Source organism: Camelina sativa, chromosome 6 (genome assembly GCF_030686135.1).
Source record: "Camelina sativa cultivar CO46 ecotype springtype chromosome 6, ASM3068613v1".
Lineage (NCBI taxonomy): Eukaryota > Viridiplantae > Streptophyta > Magnoliopsida > Brassicales > Brassicaceae > Camelina > Camelina sativa.
The window spans coordinates 6801152-6817233 of record NC_141885.1 but is presented as its reverse complement, the minus strand read 5'-3'; the positions used below and the strand labels follow the sequence as shown (position 1 = coordinate 6817233).

The following is a 16082-nucleotide window of genomic DNA, read 5'->3' as shown; positions in this document are numbered from 1 at the left end:
TTCTACGTTTTAAAGCTTCGAAGATTTGGATGCTTTCATGTTTTGGATTTCGTTTTCGTCCTCCAAAACAATGGTCCTCAACCTCAACATTGTCTTTCTGGCAACCATTTTTGTCACAAATGAATGCAAGTCATGGTCCAAAATTAAGGCTTCCAATTACAAATGTAGTGGTAAGAGACCTTTTTGAGATCACGTTTTAATCCCAAAATACTTTGGACTCTTATCATTTCAAGTTTTCTATACAAATCAATTAACCATGGGATACATAAAGTGTTTAAATCCAAGTTTGAATAAATAGACTTTTTTTATATTATTTGGTAGGAAGTTTGAATAAATAGACTTTAGCACACTATGTCATCAATTTGTGCATATTATTTTCTTCAAAAGCTAGTTATTATTTGATTTATTTCTTTCTTTGAGAGATTTTTTTCTTTTAATTTAATTTAAAGTTGTTTGCTAGTGTATAAATCTTACTTTCATTCACGTGTGATTAAAAATACCGATATAAAAGGTTGCAATATTCATGTATGATTTTTTTTTCCAAAAACCTTTATTTATTTTTTTATAGATAGAGATGTCCAAATATTAATGTGTTTTCTCTTTTAATTAATTTTCCTATATTTAAAGTAAACATAAAAAAAAAAAAAAAAAAAAAAAAAAAAAAAAAAAAGTCTTTGATGGCAGAAGCGTTATATAATTCGTGAGAAAGACAAGACACAATTGTGTTTATTTCTTCTTGGGATTGGCTATTTCCAGAAATCCAAGTCAAAAATCTCCTCTCCTAGTCTCCGCTTCACTCTTCTCTCATGGACGCTCTCATTTCTCAGTTGCAGAGGCAATTCCGTGATTACACCATTTCTCTCTACCAACAGGTTTCAATCTTCTACAAATCTCCGAACCCAATTCATTCCAACGCATGTCTTTTGGTTATAGCTAAGCTAATATAGATCATAGACACTAGATTTACTCCTATATTGCATAGATTCATGATAAAACTGAAGAAAGATTGAATCTTTAAGGTTGTTTCTGTAGATTTTGTGTTTCTTACAGGTTATCATCTTTTTTTCTAGGGATTTGAGCTGTGTAAAGGTTAAAACTTTTTGATTCATGGGTGATGGGTTTTGGTTTTAGATCATTGCTTGTTTGTTTTTTTTGTGAAGGATTTTTTGGATGATCAGTTTACTGAGTTGAAAAAGCTTCAAGATGATGGAAGCCCTGATTTTGTGGCTGAGGTGCTCTCTCTTTTCTTTGAAGATTGTGTGAAACTTATCAGTAACATGGCTAGAGCTTTGTAAGTCTCTCATTTCTCACTCTCAAAGTCAATTCAGTCTTCTTCCATTAGAAGTTGCGCTAGATTCATCATTGCTTGTGTGTATCTTTCAGGGACCAGACTACGGGAGCTGTAGATTTTAGTACGGTAGGCGCGAGTGTGCATCAATTGAAGGGTAGTAGCTCAAGGTATGTTCTTGATTTTTATCTAATAAGATCTTTAGTAGCAGAAGTTGTGTGTGTGCTTTGATAGATTGAAGCTGTTTCTATGCAGTGTTGGTGCCAAGAGGGTCAAAGCATTGTGTGTTAGCTTCAAAGACTTTTGTGAAGCTCAGAACTTCGAAGGGTGAGCTTCTTCAAGATATTGGTATCGTTTTTTCTTTCGGGACCTATTGGTTGAGATTTGTGGAGTAATAAATATCTTGTTACAGGTGTGTGAGATGTTTGCAGCAAGTGGATATCGAGTACAAGACGTTAAAGACAAAGCTTCAAGATTTGTTCAATGTGAGTGTGAATAGAGAATCAATCCATTTCTGTTTTTGGGCTGCTTTTATGAATCAACTTGATGATGACCAGTTAAACCATTGTTGTTGTTGTTGTTGCAGCTTGAGAAACAAATCATTCAAGCTGGTGGTATTGTTCCTCAAGTGGATATTAACTAAAGAGACTACTAAAGTCCCCTAAACCCTAAAAAAAAAAAAGATGATGACTTCAAATTTGGATTCTTCAGTTTCTCTTTTAAATTACTTTGGACTTTGGTGTTTGCTCTCAGAGAACTCAAATGTGTGCAAAAAAAAAGAGACAAGTGATTTTGTTGTTGATAAAATTCAGTAGTGTGTATTGTTCTTTTGATCTCATCCGAGAATATAGATCACAAACCGGTTTCTGACCGGTTTATGAAAAAATAGCGATTCCTTAGTTCATGGGTCTAGAGGAGGATACCAATGATACCCAAAATAATAGGGAGCACGAAGTTAATTGTAGACGCGAGTGTAGGAGATAACAATCCCTTCCCAAATAGTCTTCTTTAGCTTCCGCAACAAGTTATTTTTTTATCAGTCTCTCTCTCTCTATGAGTAAAAAAAGCTGAGCAAGAAGAGCTCGGGCGATTCAAGTCGTGATACCCAAAATCAAGTTAGGGTTTTTCTCAGGTAAGCTGATAAAAAAAGCTCACAGCTTTTTGCAATTTGCGATCTTTCATCTTTCTCTCTATTCTTTTTATGATTCGTCCCTTAATTATTATCTCAATAAAGATTACGACTTTTTTACAATTTCAGACTTTCTCGTAACGTCTCCTGGGTTTTGATCTTGTGGGTCTAAGCGTATCCGATGATGAACTTGATTTGCTAAGGATTTGGGTTGTCTTTGTTTGGTTTCAATGTCACTTAAGGAACATGAGATGGAAGAAGCTGCAATGAGCTTGGTTATGTTATCTGAACGAGTTTGTGACTTTGATTTGCCTCCTGGTGATGATGATTCCATGGATTTAGATAAGCTCATACCTATTCAAAAGAAGAGCTTAGGTTGTGTTGAGTCCATACAAGACTTCAGGGAAATGGTTTCTCACTCGGGTTTCGAAAAGTCTACTACTTGCAGTGATGATGTTGTTGTTCTGAGAAGTGACTTGCAGAGTAACTCAAGTCATAAATGTAATGTATGTGGCAATAGTTTTGGGTGTTATCAAGCTCTGGGTGGCCACAAAAGACTTCACAGATCGATTAAAGAGAAACTAGAGAGTAAAAAGGAGAACACTAAAGATGATAGTTCACTGTTTTTTGGCTCATCAGAAGATAAGAAGATTGTTTCAATACCATCAAGCTTTGAAGTGTTTCAGAAGGAGAAGATCTTAGATTGTGTTGTGTCAAGACAAGACTTCAGAGAACTGCTTCCTTCGGTTTGTAAGTTTCAGAAAAGACCTGAGAGTAGCTCCAGCTATAAATGCAAAGTATGTGACAAGAGTTTTGAGTGTTTGCAAGGTCTAGATGGCCACAAAGGACATAACAGCCTATTAGAGCGTGAAAAGAAGTACATAGGTGATAATAAGTCACTGTCTTACTCAGCAGAAGCTAAAAAGACTGTTTCAAAACCATCAAGCTTTGAAGTCTCTCAAGAGAAGGTCTTACATTGTGTTGAGTTGAAACAAGACTTTAGTGAACTGCTTTCTTACTCTAGTAAAACCAGTTTCAGTGCATTACCTTCTACGCTGAGAAGTGAATTACAGAAAGATACTCAGAGCAAATCAAGCTATGATTGCAACATATGTGGGGAAAGTTTTGTGCGTTCTATATCTCTAAGTAACCACCAAAGAGTTCACAGACCGAATAGAGAGAAATTATCGCGTAAAAGGAAGTATACTAAAGATCATAATCCACTGTCTGACTCATTACAAGTCTCTCAGGGGAAGATCTTACATTGTGTTGAGTCGAAACAAGACTTTAGTGAATTGCTTTCTCATCCGGGTTTCGACAAGTCTATTAGTTGCAGTATCATTCCATTATCTTCTTCCCTGAGAAGTAAATCGCAGTCCAGCATTTCGACTCGATTATTTTTTGTTGCAGTGAGCTTGGTTATGTTGTCTCAGCGAGTTTATGACTTTGCTTCTATCAGAAACTTGCCTCTGGGTGGTGATGATGTTATGGATTTGGAGATTAAACCATTGAGAAGTAAATTGCAGAAAAAGACTCACTCCGGCTATAAATGTTGTAAATGTGACAAAGAGTTTTGGGTGTTATCAAGTTCTAGGTGGTCACCAAAGACTTCACAGATCGATTGAAGGGCAATTAGCACATAAAAGGGAGTATACTAAAGATGATAATTCGTTGTCTGACTCATCAGAAGCTAAGAAGATTGTTACACAACCATCAAGCTTTGAAGTCTTTCAGGAGGAGAAGAACTTACAATGTGTTGAGCCGAGACTAGAGTTCCACGAACTGCTTGCTCACTCGGGCTTCGATAAGTCTGGTACTTGCAGTATGACCAGGTTCAGTGCATTACCTTCTACCCCAGAAGCTAGGAAGATTGTTTCACATCCATCAAGCTTTGGAGTCTCTCAGGAGAAGATCTTCTTACATTGTGCTGAGTCGAAACTAGATGACTTTCGTGAACTGCTTGTTGCTCACTCGGGTTTCGACAAGTCTAGTAGTTGCAGTAAAACCAAGTTTAGTGCATTACATTCTCCTCTGGGAAGTAAATCTCACTCCAGCTATAGATTCAAAATATGTGGCAAGAGTTTTGTATGCTCTCAAGCTCTAGGTGGTCATCAAACACTTCATTGATCGATGAAAGGGCTGTTAGTGAGTGAAAAGGAGTACACTGAAGATGATAATTCAATTTGTGGCAAGACTGAGTAGGAAGCTAGGAAGTTTGGTTCACAGCCCTCAAAACCAAAGCTTTTGAGGTTTCACATTGTACCAAATTACTACAGAGAAAGGATAAAAATATGTGTTCATCTATACATTGATTGAATGATTTGATTTGCAGATGTATATAGTTGTGACATTTTTCCCTGTATTTTTTATCCACTTTATTATAGTGTTCAAGACATGAAACAGAAGAAAAAACCAGGTTTTTGTTAGTCTGAAACTATCCTCGAGCTCAGTCTCAATTCTTGGAGATACAAATACTTCAAATACTTCTTCTTTGTATGAGTTGTGTTCCACCTTCATGTCTGAGATACAGAATCATTCCAACTTAATTTATCCAAGTGAAATTGATTCTTTACTGGTTCAATTAAACCAAAAGGACAGATTTTTCGATCTAACTGGTTTGTCTGATCTTTTTTGAACCACTTGGAAATGAAGAAAAGGAAAACTTTAATCTGTATTGATGGTAAAAGGAGCAAAAAAGATCAAAACTTTCATTCAATGTTTTGATGGATTACAACAGCCAGTGGCAACAACCGCCGGCACCGGCGATGCAACCACCGGAAATGAATATGTCGACGCCGGCTGATGGGTACTACGCTTCCTATTATGGTTACTACGCAAATCCAGAACCTAACCAGCAAACCCATGACGAATCCTTAGCTTTTGCAATTCCACCACCGCCTGGAGTTGTTGATCCTACGGCGGCTACGATTGCCACTACCACGTCGGATGTGACTGTAGATACGACGGCGTATTACATATTGGATTCGGATACTCAGAACTGGGCTTGGAGAGAGGCTATTCATATGTATGGCACTGATCCTCTTGCGATTACAGGACCTGTAAGTTGTTTTGATGAGGGGAAAGTTATGACATTTTTTCTCCTTTAACTTTGGAAATCAATGGGGTCAAGCTGATGATTTATTTAGTGATTCGTTAGGATATGTGGATGATAAAGTTAGGTCCTTTGCAACAAGTTCTTGATGCATTAGGTGATTTCAGTTTCAACCATGTTGCTCTGTTTTCGCTAGACATCAAACGGTTTGATTATCTAGTGATTGTTGTTTGTGCAAATCTCAATGTGAAGATGATGTCTTTTATGTATGTCTTACTGATTCCTTGTGATCATGTGTATCAAGTCTAAGATGATGTATGTGTGCAGGGTGTGTTACTTGTATCATTAGTGAACTTCAGTTTGACAATGTTGCTTTGTGATTGCTCTCTTGAGATTGATCTATTTGCTCCTCTTGTTATGCTGCAAACTTGTTCTAGAAAGGGAACCATCATGTAACTTAGGGTCACAGCACAACAAAAATTCTAGGATCTGAAGAAATAAAATTTTGTTTGTTTATGCACTATATTTACTACCTTACCGGTGTGCTGAATTTGATATTTGATATTTTCTTGTACTTTTGTAATTGAGGAGGAATCAGGATCCCACAGGGCAGCCTCATAGCTTATACCCGCCGGATATCTCTTGGACTGGCTACGTAGTTCAAGCTCAACTTCCGGAAGTGAAGAAACCATCAAAGAAGGGAAAAGTTGTTCAATCTGCTTACTGTGAAGTTTGTAAAGTTTACTGTAACGGTCCGAGTGTGTTCGAGCAACATATATTGGGGAAGAAACACCTGAAGAACTTGGAGAAGTTAAAAACATGCTTAGCGTCATCTAACACGGCTTCTTCTTTGTCTGGACCAACCATTGCAGTCCCTTTGATAGGACCACAAGAGAATCCGTTTAAGAGCAAGGCTAGGAAGAAAGGTGCGGAATCAACACGAGAAGATCTAGAGACAAAGAGACGGAGAGTCGTTGAATGTGGGGTTTCAAATGAGTCAGTTAGATTGTGTAGAATATGCAACGTGGTTTGTAATAGCGACAAGGTTTACAACAATCATTTAGCCGGTCAGAAGCATGCCGCTAAGGCAGCGAAGGCCCCTGTAAATACATAATAGACTCTTGAATCTTATTTCTTACATTCAATTGTATTGCATCATTACATGATTATTTCCTTATTACTTTTGATACACTTACAGACTTGGGAAGGTACAAAACAGTTTCTTAACGTAGACTGGTGTTCTCAAGCCTCATGGAAGTTCAACTTGCTTGATGTTCCATATGTCTTTAGCGTATTCGTGGATTGTCCGGTCACTGCTAAACTTGAATGAACCTGCTGTGTTCAAGATTGACATTCTCGTCCATCTCTGTAATCATAAATAGCAATATTTAAGGTTTAAATCTTTGAGGAAGTTTTGCACTGAGTCAACATAAAGCTTGATGATCAATGAAAATGTACCAATACTTACTTTCTGGTCTCGGTAAGCCTCATCAACCTTTTCTTGGCATTCAATGTAACTAGGAAAGTCTTTCCCAACGAGGAAGTAGTCCGCTCGTCCAAAGCCTTCATTTCCTTCCAAAGAGCCAATTAGTTCGTCGTAGGTGTTTGAGCCAAAGACACCGCTTCTAACGAACTTCTTGACTTCTTCAAAAGTAGGATCCGGAACAAACTGGAATGCGAAGAGCAAGCAGATCAAAATCAAGTTCTGTTTGATGCTAAATGAGAAGCGTGACAAGGTTAACTCTTCAAATCGTATACCTTTCCCTCTGCTCTCTCCTTCCTGAGTTTCACAATCTCATCAGCTTTGGCACCAAAGAGGAAGAAATTTTCTTCTCCAACTTCTTCTCTAATCTCGACATTTGCCCCATCCAAGGTTCCAATCAAAACACATCCGTTCATCGAAAATTTCATGTTGCTTGTCCCACTAGCTTCCATCCCAGCGGTACTGCAGAGAGAACTCGTAAGTATTCAGAAAATACCACAGTACCATTGAATATAACTTTTTCTAAATTTCACTAAACATTGTTACTTGTGCCAGGATTTGTTCCTACAGTTCTCATGACAAACAGAGATACTAGCCCAAGCTCCTGGTTTACCAGTTATCTCAATTTCAGTGTTTCAGCCTCATGGAGTTGTGACCAAAACCTATAAAAGGTGACTAAGCCAAAGCAGTTGTTACCTGATGTGCTGAGAAAGCTCACTTGCTGGAATAAGCAATTCAGCAACACTGACATTGTAATCAGGAACAAAGATAACCTACAAGATAGTTAACACTTCTGATTACTGGTTCTAATATAGGTACCATCTTCCACAAGACGCTTAAACCAGACTTCATAGAGGATTATCCTGGTTGTCTGCTCTACGCTTGAGACGCTTAAACCAGACTTCATAGGTAAGAAAAGTCACGTACCTTAAGCAGGTCACCTATTTCTGGATCATGGTTAATTGTAGATGCAACATCTGTGATGAATTTCACAATCCTTTTAGCTTGTACATATGTGGCAAATGCTTTTCCCCCAAATATGCAAACTCTTGGAACAAATGCCTTCTCCCTCTCACTGGCACTCAATTCCTTCATCTTTTTGTAGCGGTAAACAATTCCCAAGATATTAAGCAGTTGTCGCTTGTACTCGTGAATACGTTTAATCTGCAAATAGTTTGCAAGGCAAAAACCAAAGTTTTACTATTTAATGAGATGATAAGAAAGCTTCTTAGATTTGTGCTTTACACATATATTTGTTGGGTAAAGCCCGGATGTCGAATGGACTTTTCAAACAGAAAAGCAGCATCCAAAAAAAAAAAACTCATCAGTAAAAAAAGATCCTTTGGAACTAACCTGAATGTCAAACATTGCATCCGGGCTGACAGTATATCCGGTTCTTTCCTTGATTAGTGACACAACCTTCAACTTGTTTTTCTTCTTTGCTGCCCTCCACTCAGATTGGAGATCTTCATTATCTGCAAACTGGAGAAATACCAAACAATGATACCCAGTGTATTACTACAGAGACTACAGAATGTGAAACAACACCGAATCTGATAAAGCACATACCTTTCTTAGCTCTGCAAGCTTTTCGGTATGTAAGACCCAGTCTTCTGTGCCTATCCATTTAGTTATGATATCACTTAGATAAGGGTTGCAAAAACGAATCCATCGCCTTGGTGTTACTCCATTGGTTTTATTCTGAAATTTTTCTGGCCACAACTGCCAAAATGATAGAATATTCAAAGATGAGAGCTACGTTCTTCCAGGTAGTATATTTTATAGCATTTCAACGGTTCATAATTAGAATTTTTACCTGAACGAAATCATTAAAAACATCCTGCTTCACTATTTCACTGTGTATCTCTGCAACTCCGTTTACAGCATGACCACCCACGACAGCAAGGTTGGCCATACGGACCATCCCTGGTGGTTTTACTGTCGGTTCTGGGATAACTTCCTCCTCCTCCACAGCAGTTTTATCCTCTTCTTGTTCCTTATTCACACCAGTTTGAGCATCTTCGAGCTCGTCTATGGTGTCTTTTGCAATAACTGGTAAGATCTCCGGCTTCACAATCACATCTGCAAAGGCAGAAGGCAACTCGACGTTTTCTAAGATTCTCATTGCCTTCAGTTTTTCTTTGAGTAAGTCATGGTCTGCAGTGCCATACTCATAGACAATTGTGCGAACTAGCTGCAATACATGAAACTGAAATTTAGATCAAGTACGAAAGAAAAGATAGAAGAGACATTTGATGTTGTTCAGGGATGACCTCCTCATCAATCTTTTCTATAATCTCTACATGACGTGGAAGCAATTTCTCCATTAGTTCCAAGCTCCACTTCTCCAGTGCTTCAGGCAAGACTGTATGGTTGGTGTATGCCACAGTCCTTGAAACATTATTAACCTTTCAGAAACTCGTTGCAGGTTTTAAACTTGTATGTTTATCTTTTATTTTGGAACGAGAAAAGCAAATAAGCACAAGAGACTAAAAGACATTTTAAAAAGTACCTTTGTGTGATTTTCCAAGCGTCTTCCCAGCTTAGTCCTTTCAAATCCATTAGAATCCTCATTAACTCAGGAATGCATAGGGTAGGGTGAGTGTCATTCATCTGCACTGCAACCTTCTCTGGGAATTCTTCCCAGTTGACATTTCCTCCAGATCTTGTCTCAAAACGTGTTACGATATCTTGGAGCGAGGCTGAGCACAGCGTGTATTGTTGCTTCAGACGAAGAGTTTTTCCTTCACGTGACTCATCTCCAGGGTAAAGCACGTAACAAATCTAATTTCATTAGGAAACACAGGAAAAAAAAAAATTATTTTTCAGCAAGTACACATCAAAAAGCTCGTTGTTATATAAAGAAGTGCAAGTGATGCGAGTCTGAATCTCCATGTGATAACATATTGTTGCTAGCTCTCCCTAAATTTGTCAGATATATGCACTAACCGAGTAACCAGAAAGGCCTTTGTAAACAGATCATGGTCAAATTTATTAGAAGTGAAAAGTGCTAGGTGTGAAAACACAAATGTGAAAGCAACTTTAAATGAAACTTAATGCATCTACCGACAGTTTTCTACGCAATGATGTTAGTGCTGCTCAAATACAGACCTTTTCAGCGTTAAATAGAGCTTCTGCTGCTTCAGTATGCTTCCCAGAGTTGTATGAAGATAAATCAAAATCTTCTGAAGGAGCTTTCGTTGACCAAAGTCGCAGATTGATTGTCGTCTTAGTTTTATAACCAGGTATAGGAACATCATAGGCAACAGCAACTATGTCTTCTCCACCAATCCACCGTTTCTTACCATCTGATCCAAAAACCACTTTTCCATAAAACTTAATAGGATATGAGACATCGTTTCTGACTATTTCCCAAGGATTGCTCAGCTGAAAGAAACAGGTAAGTAAATAAATATGTCCACTTCTCAGCATTGTTTCCAGGGAGTACAAATTAGGAAAAGAGTTAGAGAAGGAGACCTCAAGCCAATCTTCTGCAGCTTCCTCCTGTCCATCTTTTGTGATTCTCTGCTTGAACAAGCCATACTTGTATCTAAGCCCATAACCCCAAGCCGGATAATTCAAAGTTGCCATGGAATCCAAAAAGCACGACGCAAGTCTCCCAAGTCCACCATTCCCAAGTGCAGGGTCTGGCTCCTATCATTTGGAAGTCAAAGATTAAGCATCTCAGCACAAATAAAGAAGATAAAGGCTCTGTGAAACCAAGCAACAAACCCACAAAAACAACCAGCTCTTAGACTTTTGTAGTAGATCATCCATCCTTGAGAAGATCAATCTACAATAATAATCAAAAACTCACCTGACTAGCTACACTTTCCAAATCAAAACCAAGCCTCTTCAAGGCGTCACCGTAAGCGCTATTAAGCCCAAGGTTACCCACTGCATTCGACAAGGCTCTACCCTACAATGTGAAAAATAGTAAGGTAATATAACCAAACACAAGACCACTAAGAGTTACAAACACACAAGAAAGAATAAAAGTCAAAAGCAAAAACCTGCAAAAACTCCATTGACAGATAATAAGCCTGTTTCACATTCACCCTATTGTAATACTCATAAGTAGCATTCCAATTCATGATCAGAGCGTCTCTAACACTCTGCGCAGTCGCAAAGAACGCCTTAGGTAACTCAAACTTCTCCGGAGAAAACAAAGGCGTGAACTCCGCGTGGTACTTGATACTCGAAGCTACGGAAGCAGCATCTGGAGCAAACGGATTCATCACTTCTGAAAAAAAAAATTCAATCACATTGAATACGAATCAGTAAACTTTCACAAACCCCAACATTTTCACTACAAAATCCAAATTCCATACCCTAAATTCTTGAACTAGAACCAAGTAATTCGGATGAGAAAAAAACCTTGTTCGGAATCGATAACTGCATCAACCACCTTCTCCTTAGGCTCGCTAGAGATAGATTTAACCACTAAGGGAAACCTTTTCTTTAACGACGGTCGCCAGTTTCTGCTTCTCGCCGGAAACATCCTCGTCTTCCATCTTCCGTTGTCAGCAAAACGACGAGCAACGAGGCTTGATAATGAATTGCATTGAACTAAAATCTCAGCTCCGGTCGATACACCGGAGATTCGCATCGTATCCATCAAATCACAGTGGTGGAGTAGAGAGCTCTGAGCTTCTTTTTTTTTTCAGTTTCACGAGGCAAAATCTTATCAGTGAGAGTGATCAAGTTATAAACAAGTGATCTGTGTGATTGACTACGCCACGTGACATTGATATCCACGTGTCGTGTTTTTATTGGATGATGAGACTGTACTATCCGTGAGAAATCACCTTTCTCAGTGGGTTTTAGTAGTGAGGAAGGAGATATTTCTGGGAGAAAGCGACAAGAGAAGTAATGTGCACCGTACACGTGTCAGATTTCTTCATCGTCAATTTAGTGCGACTCCTTTTGTTCACGTGAATATACTTGTACTGAATGATACAGTACACTCGAGAATAATGCAACAAACAAAAACTTCTTATTGAGTTACAAACACAGAAAAAGAAAAAAAAAAATTACACTCCAATTGATCTACCTAATCAAGCTGGCTGGTTTCTACAGGCAACTGAGGAGACCATCACTCAAAGAATAACATTTGTCTATGACAATAGGGTCGACTCGAAAATGGCAAAGAGAGTACAGAAAGACGGAAGTGGAATGAGCAAACCAAGGAAACAATCACAATGCAGTTTATGTTACAATTTCTACAACTAAAAAGGTTATCTCATTGAGTTTCTAGAACATACCAAAATGCAGGTTTTTGGAATTAAACTACTCATAACCATAACCAATGATGTCGTCGCTTTGGAGGACTTTTCATGCCACACTAGTCAAGGCTCCATTTTTAGTGGCAATGGAGGAGAGAACATTAAGCTTCCTTTTTGAACCTGGATTTCCCTCTCGTGTTTGTTATTTCCTTGGTGGTTCACGTTTCTTGTAACTCCTTCACTGCCCTCTGAAGAAGAGACTTCATTTTCAGAATCAGTTTCTTCTTCTTCTTCTTCTTCATCATCTTCAAAGCTCTCGTTTTCTTTTCGAACGTATTTGATTTCCTCAACCTCATTCACATTCCCTTTCCCTTCTCCATTTCCATCGTTTGATCCGCTGATCGAGTCACCTTCCTCCCTTACGCTTGACTCTGGCGTATCTCCATACACCTTATACACGTTCCCATTCTCATCAAAGCTCACAGTTTTCACCACTGGTATTGTTTTTCCTCCACTTCCTTTCACCAAAACCCTGTTCCCAGTTTTCGAACTATGCCTCTTTCCATCATCCCTCGACATCACGAGAGTTTCCTCTCCATCATCAACTGAATCATCATCCTCTGCACTTGAAGTTAGGTCATTTGTATCTCCATAAACCTTACATACATTCCCATTTCCATCAACGCTCATAGCTTTCACCACCCGGGTTGTTTTCGCTCCACTTCCTTTCACTGAAACCCCGTTCCTAGTTTTCAAACTATGCCTCCTTCCACTATCCCTAGACATCACGAGGGTTTCCTCGTCACCATCAACTGCATCATCCTCGGCACTCGAGGTTAGATCATGCGTACTTCCATATACCTGATACACATTCCTGTTCTTGTCCAATACAACAAATGTACTACCCGAAGGCTTCACTACATTGCCTTTTATTACAGCCCCGGTTCTAGAGTTAGAGCTACCAATCTTCCTCTTATCAATACAACTCACTGGAACTTCTTCACTATCATCAGTCATGTCTGCATTGCTATCTTCATCTTCACTAGAAGTAACAAAGACTTTCCCCATTCCGTTCCTCGATTTCTCTATTGTTCTGTCATCAGCTACACCAAAACCCTGAGGCTTTTTACCATTAAGTTTGCTGCGGCTACTCACGGTTATTGAAGACTTAGCAACAAAATCACTCCTTTTAACAGCACAATCATCAACATACTGCAAAAACCTCACCAAATCTCTGCTCAATGATCTCTTACTACTTCGTATCATTGGATCAATCCTACCCTAATAGAGAGACAATGATACTAAATCAAAGATCTGAAAAAAAAAACTTAATAAACAGAAGGATTCATTTAATACCTGATACGAGTCAAGTTGAAGAAGCAAGTCTGTAGCTTTCCGAGAAACTGCTTTGAAAGGGAAAATGGGTTTCCCTGAAACAGAAGACTTGAGAGACAAGAAGCTAGATTTGATCGTTGCAAGCTCCTTGAGTTGCCTGAAGGATATGGATCTGTGAACAAGGTAAGACCGGAAATGGGTTTGGATGACACGCGCCGCCGAATCTCTCAGCGTAGAGTGTCGATCTCGACGACGTTGGTCATAGCAAGATGAAAACTTGTTGAGCGACGATTCAAGATCATCGATTTTGCGGAGAAGACAAGACAGAACAACTTGGTCGTATTCTCGTGGAACATTCTTCTGCTGGCGCAAAACACGGTGCTGACCTCTAACGACATTGATGTTTTGACACGAGGCTTCGCATGAGCATTGTGTTTCTTGTTGCTGCTGATTTTGGAGGTAAGTAGCGACGAGATGAATAAGATTATCCTCCGGCGGCGGCGGCGGCGGAGAAGGGTGGTTGATTTGAGTGCAGCAGTGTGATGATGTGGCGAATAGAGGGATGTTATTGTGGTGGTTCTGGTGGCGTACGCAGCCGTGGTGGTGGTGAGATGCCATAGAATCGGCGGCGGAGTCTACTACTAGATCAAGGAGTATTAAATGGCTTTTGACCAAATCGGTCCCGTGAATGAGAGAAACCTTTTTAGAAGATGAAGACTGAGAAACGTCACGTAGTGCTTGTGAGTTATTATGATCCGGCACGCATTTCATCTTGTGGACGACTGGTCGAACCAAACCGGATGGGATTTGTACGAGGTTCTTAATTTGTTCCACTTGAGTTTTGCAGATTATGCATCTTAAACACTTTGTGACAGAAATGTTGGTGACATGAATGAATATTCTGGTTGATGTTTGCGAGTAACATTAAAAAGAATAGAAGTGTGAATAAGATAAGAGTCATAAATATTTTCTAAACATCAAAATAAGGTTGAAATATTAGGTTCCACGCGCGAGTACTATTATGGTATGAAATTCTTTTGGTTACGTGGACTGGACATTGCGTATAGTTTGCGAGAGAAATGTTGGAGACATGAATATTTTTATAATCTACTAGTAAAAGTTTGCTTACAGTTCATTAGTAAAATTCTAAACTAACTTCTTAAATATAATAATAGTCTATTTAAAAATTAAGTTTGTAAACAAAGTTCTTGAATATTTTCTAGTTTTTAATTTATTTTTATTTTTGCAATTCTGAATTTTTGGTGTAAATTTTAGATTTTGCAAAATTTGGAATGATAAAATTTGTTTAGTTTTTGATACCGAGATGAACCAAGCAATAGTGACACCACTATAACTACCAAAGTCAATATTGTGATTCAGATAGTATGATAATTTTAGATCTATTATCACAACTGTAGTTTATATAGCAAATTATATTATTCCTTTTCTAGTTCCTAAGATATGTGTTCTTCTATTAATCATAATGGAGACATGTTGGTCGTATGATTTCCCCATATATGTTGATTTGACAGCGTCACTTAAGATTTGAGTTTAATTCTCAAGTAACCTTGGCATTATAGACTTTTGTCTAATTCTCAAGCCATAAATAATTTTTGCCTAGTCTAAGGTAATTACCTAAATGTGCTTGCTATGGTCAAATAATTTCATGAACATCCGTTTTTATTACAAGTAGTTCTGAAAAACTAAAAATAATGATAATAAGTAAAGGAAGAAGGTAATTTTACAAACATATTATTTTAAATCCAAACCATGCTAATCTTTGGAAAATACTAAAAACAATTGAGAAACGTCTTACCAATTCATATATAGTTAATGGAGGAATGGAAACCAAACTATCATACTATAAATATTTGCAGTATGTTGATATATAAATATTTTGATTATGAATTAATTTAACATTTCATAAAAGAAAAAAGAATATGAAGTTAGAATAATTTTAAAAATCAAACATCATTGAATATTTTTTCATAATTTTATTATAATTCCAGTGCTTTGTATCATGTACATCCTAAAAACAACAACTAGATTATACAGGCACCAATTTTTTCCAAAGGACTATATCAAAATAAATCTATATTTATTTGACTATAAATTAAAAATTCACAAATAAAAGTTTAAATTAAATCACCCACATATCACAATTTAGTCGATTATAAATTTAAAAATCATCTAAATTATAATCTTCTTATTATCAATGATATCATGACAATTCAGTCCATTCGTCAATATAACCAGGAGGTTTACATCCACCTGTGAAGATGGGGTAACAAAAGGTAGCTCTTTTAGCGATCAGAGTTTCAAAGTGTCACATTTGATCTCGGGTTTAAATTTATATTTCTTTAGGTGAAAGATTTTTTAAGTCGATATTCGAAACCCGACCATATAATAATAAATCGACGAAACTCTAGTTTAATGCAGCTGAACTAAAGGGCTTACATGGTTACGAATTATGCATGACAAAGAGTCCTAAATGTAGATATATAATGACCATTGTAAATTATAGATTAGAGATGTAAGTTGATCTTCCAATATTTTGCAACTCTTACGGT

The 16082-nt window shown here is 37.8% G+C and overlaps 4 protein-coding genes and 1 pseudogene across 5 annotated transcripts; 3 read left to right on the top strand and 2 right to left on the bottom strand.

Moving 5' to 3' along the window:
* The first annotated feature begins 590 nt into the window (after positions 1–590).
* On the top strand, positions 591–2095 carry LOC104790570 (histidine-containing phosphotransfer protein 2). Its single transcript, XM_010516345.3, has 6 exons — positions 591–872; positions 1161–1291; positions 1384–1458; positions 1544–1615; positions 1701–1773; positions 1875–2095. The coding sequence occupies exons 1-6, from the start codon at positions 807–809 to the stop codon at positions 1929–1931; spliced, it is 474 nt and encodes a 157-aa protein (XP_010514647.1). The 5' UTR covers positions 591–806; the 3' UTR covers positions 1932–2095.
* A 184-nt stretch (positions 2096–2279) lies between these two features.
* LOC104790571 (uncharacterized) lies at positions 2280–4843 on the top strand (annotated as a pseudogene). Its single transcript, XR_015560486.1, has 2 exons — positions 2280–2420; positions 2547–4843. The product of XR_015560486.1 is annotated as an uncharacterized LOC104790571 (transcript).
* LOC104790572 (uncharacterized) lies at positions 4823–6638 on the top strand. Its single transcript, XM_010516347.2, has 2 exons — positions 4823–5476; positions 6068–6638. Exons 1-2 carry the CDS (start codon positions 5141–5143, stop codon positions 6581–6583), a joined length of 852 nt encoding a protein of 283 aa, XP_010514649.1. The 5' UTR covers positions 4823–5140; the 3' UTR covers positions 6584–6638.
* On the bottom strand, positions 6476–11985 carry LOC104790573 (alpha-glucan phosphorylase 1). The gene is made up of 15 exons (XM_010516348.3): positions 11330–11985; positions 10966–11195; positions 10770–10871; positions 10430–10606; positions 10064–10339; positions 9465–9736; positions 9226–9343; positions 8769–9146; positions 8522–8674; positions 8306–8434; positions 7880–8116; positions 7649–7725; positions 7228–7414; positions 6938–7138; positions 6476–6835 (listed from the first exon to the last, which is right to left on the bottom strand). The coding sequence occupies exons 1-15, from the start codon at positions 11568–11570 to the stop codon at positions 6719–6721; spliced, it is 2895 nt and encodes a 964-aa protein (XP_010514650.1). The 5' UTR covers positions 11571–11985; the 3' UTR covers positions 6476–6718.
* LOC104790569 (BAG family molecular chaperone regulator 8, chloroplastic-like) lies at positions 11927–14426 on the bottom strand. The gene is made up of 2 exons (XM_010516344.3): positions 13534–14426; positions 11927–13458 (listed from the first exon to the last, which is right to left on the bottom strand). The coding sequence occupies exons 1-2, from the start codon at positions 14281–14283 to the stop codon at positions 12301–12303; spliced, it is 1908 nt and encodes a 635-aa protein (XP_010514646.2). The 5' UTR covers positions 14284–14426; the 3' UTR covers positions 11927–12300.
* Positions 14427–16082: the final 1656 nt, after the last annotated feature.

Coding starts and splice junctions, on each gene's coding strand:
- LOC104790570 (XM_010516345.3), top strand. CDS start 807: ATGGACGCTCTCATTTCTCAGTTGCAGAGGCAATTCCGTGATTACACC. Junction 1,292..1,383: donor AGTAACATGGCTAGAGCTTT/GTAAGTCTCTCA, acceptor TGTATCTTTCAG/GGACCAGACTACGGGAGCTG. Junction 1,774..1,874: donor AGCTTCAAGATTTGTTCAAT/GTGAGTGTGAAT, acceptor TTGTTGTTGCAG/CTTGAGAAACAAATCATTCA.
- LOC104790572 (XM_010516347.2), top strand. CDS start 5,141: ATGGATTACAACAGCCAGTGGCAACAACCGCCGGCACCGGCGATGCAA. Junction 5,477..6,067: donor CTCTTGCGATTACAGGACCT/GTAAGTTGTTTT, acceptor AGGAGGAATCAG/GATCCCACAGGGCAGCCTCA.
- LOC104790573 (XM_010516348.3), bottom strand. CDS start 11,570: ATGGATACGATGCGAATCTCCGGTGTATCGACCGGAGCTGAGATTTTA. Junction 10,872..10,965: donor TGTCAATGGAGTTTTTGCAG/GTTTTTGCTTTT, acceptor TTCACATTGTAG/GGTAGAGCCTTGTCGAATGC. Junction 8,675..8,768: donor TTTTTAATGATTTCGTTCAG/GTAAAAATTCTA, acceptor TCATTTTGGCAG/TTGTGGCCAGAAAAATTTCA.
- LOC104790569 (XM_010516344.3), bottom strand. CDS start 14,283: ATGAAATGCGTGCCGGATCATAATAACTCACAAGCACTACGTGACGTT. Junction 13,459..13,533: donor TTCAACTTGACTCGTATCAG/GTATTAAATGAA, acceptor TCTCTCTATTAG/GGTAGGATTGATCCAATGAT.